Source organism: Mastomys coucha, chromosome X (genome assembly GCF_008632895.1).
Source record: "Mastomys coucha isolate ucsf_1 chromosome X, UCSF_Mcou_1, whole genome shotgun sequence".
Taxonomy (NCBI): Eukaryota; Metazoa; Chordata; class Mammalia; order Rodentia; family Muridae; genus Mastomys; species Mastomys coucha.
The window spans coordinates 138,152,915-138,163,267 of record NC_045030.1 but is presented as its reverse complement, the minus strand read 5'-3'; the positions used below and the strand labels follow the sequence as shown (position 1 = coordinate 138,163,267).

Sequence of the window (10,353 nt, the reverse complement as noted above, 5' to 3'; positions counted from 1 at the left end):
GTAGGAAAAGCACAGGGTGAGATTTATCAGGGTTGAGGGGCAAATGAACACTTACTTATCAAGAGCTGTCACATGTCACCTTTTAAGAGTAACAAGTTAACATCTACTCTTCTGAAAGACTGTTCGTGTTACAAATGCATACACCCCCTACTCCATGCTATCAATAATTCTTCTAGTGTTGAGAGGAAAGCAGTACCTCATATCTTTTTGCTAAGTAGACACAAGAACTTAATCCATATGTGTTTCTATCATCCATTGCTAAGTGAAAGGTAAATGCCTCTTCTGAGATGAGCGTTGAGAAAGATTGAGGTAGTTGTCAATGGGGATCCTCAGTTCTATCTGAGATTACTCATCAGGAAAGAGGCGACTTAGTACCAGTGCTTTTACCTCCTTCTTTGTAGTCACTTATGGTGAAGGACTGTCCCTGTCTCTGGAGAAGGTGCCATGGGGCCATACTTTTTATGGTGAGAGACAACCATCAACCCTTAGTGCTCTCTGTTTTCCATTAGTTAGGTATGCGTGTCATGGCTGTTGTTCATCCAGTGAGTTTCAAAATGTTTATGTATGTGTAAAGACCAGAGACCTGAATATATGAGCAGAGTTCCCAGTTTGTGACCATGATCCTCTTTACTTTGTGCCTGTTACTAAGCCTAGCTCTTTCCTGACCTATTCTCTATCCTCATTATTCAAATGAACGTGCCATCCACCTGAAGCTTGGCAGCTCATAACCGCCCCCCACCCCAGAACTCATATTAGAACATTGGAGTACAGCTAAGTGGCAGAGTGATTAAGCATCTCATTCTTCTGCTTTGGTAAACTCTAACCCACCAAGTTGATTTATTTCTATTGTCAGTGCTATTTCAGGGATCAAGGACCAGTTGTGTACTTCAGCCAATCATAGGCAGAAATAAGCAGGGGGGGGGTAGGTGGCAGGCAGTAAGGTCCACTGGGGATAGTGTGGGTTATTTTGAGTTTATCTTATTCTTAGCCAGAATCCTGGGGAAGTGACTTCTACACATGATTCAGTATTGCCTGGTGGTGGTGGCAGCAGCAGGACACTTTACTTCGTGTGTTTGGTGTTCAAGATTACAAAAATAGCAGTCTTCTGAGGCTGCTAGGTCAGCCTCTAGGTAGATGCCTGGAGGGTCAGGTTGAAGACATTATGTAGACTTTGTTAGCAGACACAGAAATGCTAGTAACCCACAGTATAGCCTGATGCACTAAAATAAAAATGATCTGCCTGATACTCTACTCTGGCTGCTATGATTTAAAGGTTCAAGAAAATATAGCCATTGTTCTGGAGTCTTGGCAGTGAGTCAATAATGATAAGGAATTGCTAAGAGGAGAGGCATTGGTCAAATGAGGTCAGTATTTCCTTCAGTCTTATGTCCTACATTGTGAGAGAACAGTGATGGAGAGCCAGATCCTTGACCATCTCAGTGCATCTAATACTTGGTGACAAGTTATTTTTACTGTGATTACCAGAAATTTCTTCCTCATTGAGTGTGTGTTTCCAAATCCTTAGTATATAAAAATGCCCAATAATCTCAACACCCAGAGATTTCTTTCTGTTTATTGCCCATTGGAGTGATCAGTCAAGTACTGGCTACATAATCTGTTCACAAATGTTGGAATGAATGGTCTATATTAGTGGCTTTCATAGTTCAAAACTCAACAGACTCATTTTAATCAGCAAGTCAGAACAGTAGAAGTCTGATTATACTAGGGCCAGGAGGTTGGGGGTGGGGTTAAATAGTCATGCATTTCAGTCTTGATTTCAGTATCTTATTTGGAAAAGCTGTCAAATATCTATGATTCCTTCAAAAGTATTTATTAATATTCATGATATGGAGAGTAAAGTTTTAATGTGGGGAAGACAGAGTTAAAGGTAGACAATAAAATGGTCAAATTTACACGTAAGAGAAGCAATGCCACAAAATGTCTTTGTGTAGGATCAGGAAAATGTGTTCTAGGTTGTAGCTAAGGAGCTAAGGTATAAGCCAAAGTATATAAGTAGGAATGAGCAAGAATTGACTTCAAGATGGAAGAAGGGACGTTTCTTAGTTTTTTTCTCTGTTGACAAAATAGTCGGACAAAGTGCCTTAAGGGAAATAGGGTTTATTTTGCTCATAATTCCAATTTACAGTCCCACCCAAAGAAAAAAAAATGACTCTTCCTTCCCCAGCAGTTATCAACTGCCAGCAACTCCTCAGCAATGGGTGGGGCCTAGTGAGATTCTACTATTTCATCACGGATTTTTGTCTGGCATGTTGGTGTTGCTTAGATACTGCTGTGAGTTCATACATACAATGGCCACGTTTGTCCAGAAGGTAGTACTTAGAAACATGTCTGCCCATCTTCTGGCTCTTGATTCTGCACGATCTTTTATGGTATCCCTTGCCCCTAGGAAAGGAGTGTAATTTTTGATGCACAGTTCAGAGCTTAATAGTCAATAGTCATGTATTCTCAGGACCTTGACCAGTTATGAGTGTCTGCATTAATTATTGCCCACTGCTAGAAGGAGCTTCTCTGAGCATCACTAAGAGTTGCATAGTAGCTGGACAGTGGTGGTGCATGCCTTTAATCCTAGCACTTGGGAGGCAGAGGCAGGCGGATTTCTGAGTTTGAGGCCAGCCTGGTCTACAGACTGAGTTCCAGGACAGCCAGGGATATACAGAGAAACCCTGTCTTGAGGGGAAAAAAAAGAGTTGCATAGAATTTTGGATTTAGAAGACAGTTTGACAATATGATGACATTTAGCAAAACAATAGTGGATTTTTCCTTAGGGCCTATGACCTCCGCCGTAGTGGGCTTTTGACCAAGTTTACAGTACCAGGCATGAATTTGACCCTGTGAAGCAGGCTTTACATTTAACCAAAAATTGACTGGTTATGACAGTTGTAGTTATGCCAATATTCCATCAGTAGCCACATCTCACATTCTAAGTAGTTATTTTGGTGAGAGTTAACCAAAATAAAGTATATATAAAATAGTCATTTACTATATCGCAACACAATTGAAAAATGCAGTTCTTGACTGGGGTTAAGAGATAGACCAATGGGTATGAGAACATGCTGCAAATTGCTATTTGTATTGAGTGACATAATGTTTGTCCTGTGTAAATTCAACCAAATGTTAAGGAAAGCAGTAGCCTGGCTCTAAAGGAACAACAGCCATGTGACTGGTCCAGGCATATCAGTACATTTCTGATATAAAGTTTAGTAAAGGTATCTTCTAATGGCATTATGACTGAATTTTGTGTTAATATAGGCTCAACTTTAAGGCATCAACTTCTTGTGGAATCCTGTTGGTGCCACTGAAACAATGAGCACTTGTTTTAACCTATGTGAACATAATTATACATTACAATTGGGTTAGAAGGTTTCTGACTATATTTCCTAGAATTCAAAGCCCTTGAAAATAACTTCAGGTTTGTACATAAGCAATGAGCTGCCTTACTTTCAAGAACTGTGATCAAATTTGGCATCTGTGCATGCATTCTACTTTCTCTCTATTGCTGTATCCAACAGCTGGCAGTTTCCAGCCTGATCATGGTTCAGATATACCCATGTAAAGTTTTAGCCATTTTGACTACTTTACAGTATTAGAACAAGAAGTAGGGTCCGTCACAATCATCAGGGTTAAGGTGTGTAGATCTCTTGGCCCCAAAAGGCACAGAAAAAGGAACATGGAAGAAGCAGATGTGACTGGATAACAAGTTTCATAGGCCTTTGAAAGATGAAAGCTTTATTTTGAATGAATATGGCCCATTTCTAGATATATAGGTGCTAAATGCCTAAACGATAAAAGCTGTTTATATAGCCTTATGTTTTATTATGTATGAGTAATCTAGGGATGATTTGAAGTATAAAGTAGAATGTGTGCTGTTTATATGCCAATATTCCACATTTTATGGATAATAATAAGTCATTAGGAATTGCTTTACCATTCCTAGTAGTGAGCTTTTTATTTGTTAGTCTGTGATACTGGTCAGGAAATTGTTGGCCTGTCTTAGGGTAACTCAATTTTAACTCTTTTGATATATGTATTTTTTAGAAAATGATTTAGCAAACTAACAGTAGTGTCTTCTCACCTAGGGCTATGACCTGTGTCACCACAGGGTCTTGGCCTGATAATTGTGCCAAATATGGATTTCATCTTGTAGATCAGGACTTGAGTTCAATAAGATATTGATGAGTTACTCCCAGGAGGTCCATGCAATTATTGGACCAATAGGGATGTCTTGCCAGGCCTGTAATTGTTGTAGCTCACAGGGTTTGCAGCTGGCTAAAATTGATGATTACATTGACAGCTACTTTTGTTCTCTGATAGCATCCTTAGCACTTTCTAGTATTCTCAAAGTTCACCAATAGCCGAGACACTTTAAGTCATTATCAGCATGATTCTTCATGTTATATAACTTAAGTATTTGATGACTTCAGCAGGAGGGTCTTACCATCTAGCTCTGAAAGTAATCAATAGCACTGGCAATGGCTTATAAGTTTGGGGGTCTATGGGTCCTCACTAACCAAAAACTCCAAAAGAAGTAACCCATTCATAGTAGTGGACATTTTATTTGTTAGTCTGTGATGCTGGTGTAAAAAATGTTGCTTTGTTATAGGGTCACTCAATTGTAACACTTTTGATATATGCATTACACAGATCTCTCTCTCTCTCTCTTTCTCTCTCTCTCTCTCTCTCTCTCTCTTTCTCTCTCTCTCTCTCTCTCTCTCTCTCTCACACACACACACACACACACACATCTTAGGAAGCTTTTACAGTAATCAAAAGGTAGGTTTCTGTGTTACTTTTTCAAAAGATTTTTAATGATATTTATGTTTCCTCATATTCCCTTCTCTTCCCTGCTGTCTATTCCCTCTGCCACCCAAGATTAACCCATTCTTTTCCATTTGTTTTCTCTTAACCCATTATTCCAGTACATTCCATGACTATTCCCTTTAAAGCTGCCCACTCATGGCCCTCTAGTAATTTCCTGATCTTTATGAGGATTCAAACAAAATAAACATATCTGAAGATTCAAAGCCAACATCTACAAGTGAGAGAAAACATGTGACATTTGTCTTTCTGGGTCCAATTTACAGAGAGTTCATACTTTCAGTTCCACCAGTTTACAGGCAAACTTCATTTTTTAAAATAGCAGAATCATTTTCCATTTTGAAAAATATACTGTATTTTTGTTATCCATAATTTAGCTGGTGGATATCTAAGTTCTTTTCATGTCTTGGCTATTCTGTATAGAGAGGCAATGAACATGAACAAGCAGGCATTTCCACACTAGGATATGAAGTCCTTTGGATTTGTGTTCGAGTGTTTGAGCTGGGTCATGTGGTAGATTTGTTTTCAGATTTTAGAGGAACCTCCATATTGGTTTCTGTAATGGCTTTGTATTTACTCCAGCAGTGAAGAAGCATACTCTCTCCCCACCTCCATGCCAGACCTTGGCATACTGTTTGTTTAAATCTGAACCATGCTAACCAGGGTAAGGAAAAATCTCAAAGTAGTACTCTATATTATTTTATTTACTGCTGCATTAATGATGTTAAATGCAGCTAGTTCCTTTAGCTGCTCAGGCCAAGGCCTGGGAATCACCCTTGATCACTCTTCTTCCTGCCTTCCTTTTCAACACATCTTATCAGTTCCACCATCACAAAACATACTGGTTCTCAGCATCCCTCACCAATTCCATGTCTCCTTCCACTCTTCCCCAGAATTCCAGTTTATCAGCTCTTATTTGAAAACCATGAAGCACTCTTTACTGATCTTCCTGCCTCTGCTTTTTTCTTGTGGAAATCAGTTCTCCATCAGGAGTCAGAATAATTATACACAATGTGTGTCAGCTGACATGATTTCCCTACTTAAAATGGAAGGCAATTCCATGATTACATGAATGAATTAAATGAAGTCAAACTTTCAAAAACAGCCACGGAATTTCCAGTCTTTTTCCCCCATCAATGTTTTGTTCACTAAACTCAAGGCACATGGGTCTTTTCCATTGGCTGAACTGGCCCCATCTCACAACACCTCCCCACCTAACTAACTCTGTGTGGATTATTATTTCTCTGGATTTTTATGTAGCTTGTGCCTACCTATCTTTCCATCATAACTATCTATGATAACATTTTTGTTTTGGCTCATAACTTTAAAAGTTTCAGACAATGGTTGGTTTGCCCTTTTGCCTTTGGTCTGTGCCAAGACAGAATACCCATAGAATACTGTGCCACAAATTCATTCCTCTTATGACTAGGGCAAAAAAGTGAGAGAAGAAGCACCTGTGGTTCAAATGTCATCTCCGAAGTTAACCTAACAAACACCAAAGTGTTTTACTGGTTTCAATCTCTTGATGATTTTACAACTTCCCATAGAAGTAGCTATCAAGTATATTAGGGATAGGCCTTTTTGGTAGACATGTATTCAAAGTATCAAAGAGGTGTTGACTCTGTCTAAATTGTATATTTTTTTGCTACACAAAACCCTATTTGTCTCACAATTCTTATCACAACTGGAGATCATTTGACTGTTTTTTGTTTGTTTGTTTGTTTTTTTGTTTTTTTGAGACAGGATTTCTCTGTGTAGCCCTGGCTGTCCTGGAACTCACTCTGTAGACCAGGCTGGCATCAACTCAGAAATCCACCTGCCTCTGCTTCCCAAGTACTGGGATTAAAAACATGTGCCGCTACTGCCTGGCTCATTTCACTCATTTTTTTTTTTTTAAATAAAAACCTTGATTGATAGTTTAGGATTGCAACAGAGTTTCACAAAAACAAACAAGTCCCAAGACAATGGTGAAGAAAGCTATAGCACATGGGTTACTGTTCATTAATAGTGTTAACAACTTAAATACTTAGTATAAAACACTAAATAACCCTTCAGACTAGATTATTCTTATAGACTGAAAGTGAATAAAAATAACTACAATTGGGTATTGGGATTCTTGCCAGTAGTCATAACATTCATCAGGCTATACTGGGAGGATCAAATTTAAGGCCTACCTGACCCACATAGTGAGACTCCAATAATCACCAAATTTTAAAAAAATTGTAACCTGAAATTGTACAATTTTGAGGAAAGAGCTCTTCTCCCAGTAAACTTAATACAAACAGATCTACTTGTTAAATGATAAGACATAAAAGTGGATTAGCATACCTGTTGAGGCTTCTCTCCCTTCCCGGGCCTGAGGCAATCAGAAGACCAGGCTTAAACCTAAACACCTAGCAAGTAGTAGTCCCATGGCAGAGAGCAACAGAAATCATTTAAGACCTCAAGGCCACAAGACCTTCTTAGCCTAAATTAAGCTTTTTAAACTACCTAGTAGCTTCACAAAACTAGCTGCTAAATACATAGAACCTTCTCATCTAAATTCTATAAATTAAGGCATTCCATTTGCTCTGTGGGTTGCTATTGAATGTATCCTAGAGTCCTACTGTGGATCACAACTTACCAAAAGGATATTTTCACAGAAGTTCGCTTACATAACATTTCTATCCAAACTGGAAACAATATTATTTAAAACACTACTACTTATATTTTTTTGCCTTCCCAAAAGTTTATAAGAGTGAGTTGGATATATTAAACTTGTTATTTAAGGAAATACAAGTAATGCTGGGTGAGACATAGGCAGAGATAGGGTTCCAGGACAACCAGGATTACATCTGGAAACCTTGTCTTGAAAAACCAAAACCAAAACTAAAAAAAAAAAAAAAAATAAAAGTTCCTTCAAGAATTTACAGAGGCCTCAACACATGTTTTCCACTCATCTTTGCTCCCCCATGTTCTCTGTCTGCCTGGCAAGCCGATCTGCCTCCAAGGCTTCTCTGCCAGTTTCTTCCTGGCTTTCTTTACCTTCCAGGTCTGACTCAAGATGTCTGCAATAGTTACTTTTTGTATGCAGTAAGATGGTAACAGATGAAGAGGCACTAACATTGTTACCCCTTGACTGGAGAAAGATGGTGACAGCTGAAGAGCCTCTTGTTCAGTCTTTTCCAGGCATGGGGGATGGACAGAGGTGACTTCTCCAGGAGGGAGCTGATCCTTAACACTGCTTTGGTCATTGGTTTCATCCTGCATACCCAGTGCAATTCTTTCTACAGGGTTTGTAAGCTTCAATGGACATGATAGATCCCCTTTACTGTCTCCAACTTGATGTTTCTGAAATCTGTTCAATGCACACAGCTGCTTGGGTTTTTTCAGCTTAGCTTCTTCTTTTCTGTACCTGGTTTCATTCTCAGAGTATGAAGTTATTATGGTCACAGGCTGTGGAAAGATGCAACTGGTCAACCTCTTAGAATCTTTGGAAGTTCTATGTTTGGCAACCTGGATCTGTCTTCTATTCTGTAATTTGTTGGATATCATACTTCTTCTGAGTCTTCCTATCAAAGGCTGGCTTGAAACTGAGTTTCCTGAAGGCCCCTCCATGGTTGTAGAGTTTGTCCTAAAGGCTCCACCACAGAGATGCAGACAAGACTTGAGTTGCTGCAATTTGCCTAATGGCAAAGTCTGATCTAATCCTCAGTCTGTAGTCCAACTCCCCAACAACAGTCAGCTGTGAATTGGAAATCCAAGAATCTAGTAGTTGCTCAGTCCCACAAGGCTAGTTGTTTTATCTGGTCTTCTGTAGAAGTACATTCCAACAGATGTGCTGGCAATAAATGAAAGCTGGGAAGAAGAGAGCCATTTCACTCATTTTTATATGTAAAAAATGTCAGTGAATATATATATATATATATATATATATATATATATATATATATAGCCAAGTTTGAATATTTGTCTCTTCTATAAATGTATGGGTAATATCTATTTAGTGATATCTACTGTGTTTATAGTGTTTAGCATATTGAACAAGGCACAAGTTTTCAAGACAGGGTCAAACCAAGTATTGTGTCCAAGGACCATAATATAAGGATCAGAGTTGCAACGGATGTATAATAATATCAATAAGGAAAATATGAACAAATCTGGGTCCTCAAAACTATAACAACCCCACAGTTTTCTTCACCAGAGTCTGAACACTACCTAAAGAGTATGAATAAATGTTTTATTTGAATATAACTCAAACACTTATACGTAGGATGTGCTAGTGACTTTCTTGTCAAATTGGCATAGGCTAGAGTTATTTGAGAAGAGGAATCTCAACTGAGAAAATGCTTCCATCAGATTGGTTTTAGGCAAGTCTGTATGGCATTTGCTTGATGAGTGATTGATGTTGGTGGGCCCAGCCTGGGGTTGGTGGCACTCCTGTGCAATCCTAAGTTGGAAAAAATAGGAGGTTGTACAAGCCATGAAGAACAAGCCACTCAACATCATTCCTCCATAGCTTCTGCTTCTGTTTCAACACCAGGTTCTTGCCTTAAGTCCCTGCCCTGACTTCACTCAGTGATGAAATGTGATCTGAATGAGAGCAGACACTCTTTCCTCCACAAGTTGTATTAGGTCATGGTATTTTTTTTTATCATAGCAAAAGAAACATTAAGACAATGGATGAGTTTGGGCACTTTATTTTATCTACCCAAGTGTAAGGGTTCTCATTAGTAAAATATATGATAATATTATGTACTGTGCATCATTATTGTGAGAAAGAACTTTATTGTTGTGAAAGGTGGAGTACCTTGAGTAGAACCTATCTTACAATATGCATGTGTGATGAATATGTGGCAGAGGAAAGGGAGAGGGAGGAAGAGAAAAAGGAACTGAGCTGCCAAATGTTTATGTAGTCTTCAGGTTGTCTCTCTGTGTGTGATTACCTTGACCTGCTGTGTTGGACAAAACAGTTTTTCTTCTGTTCTCACACTCCAAAACCACAGATCATTTTCATGGCCTCCAGAGATGTGAGAATTTCTTCCTGCCAGAGGGTAAGCAATCAGCTCTATGGTAGATACCAGCTGAGTTCTCTAACTCAATTCAGCTCGGTTTAACTGAATATAACGGCAGAGCCCATAAATTGTGGTCTTAGTCCCTAAGACTGCCAAAAGTATTTTACATACCAATCATGAACCATAAGCTGTACCTATGTTTCTGATTGATTATAAATCAGCGTTCTTATACCCCTTCCTTTGGTTTTGATTAATATTGTGTAATGCTTTGTAGGACTCAGGAAAGTATGCTTACTGGCTTATTATAAAGGATTTGAGGAAGGACAAAGGATACAGTTGGAAATATACAAAGGGGGATGTGTGGGGACAAAACCCCTAGTTTCCTTGTTCTCTCCTGGTGATCCATCTTTTATGAATGACCATGTGTTCAGCTATCTTGAAGCTCCACTACTCTGGGTTTTATAGTAGTTGCTTCTCTTGTTGCTGTGATAAAATATCAGATCAGAAGAAATATATGGGAGGA

General features: G+C 38.8%; 1 protein-coding gene across 1 annotated transcript; it reads right to left on the bottom strand.

Annotated features, from left to right (window-relative positions):
- Positions 1 to 7,771: 7,771 nt before the first annotated feature.
- Positions 7,772 to 8,498, bottom strand: LOC116094950 (methyl-CpG-binding domain protein 3-like 2B). Its single transcript, XM_031376358.1, is given in 2 exon segments — positions 7,772 to 7,834; positions 7,837 to 8,498. Coding segments are annotated over 2 exon segments (660 nt in total). The 5' UTR covers positions 8,434 to 8,498.
- Positions 8,499 to 10,353: the final 1,855 nt, after the last annotated feature.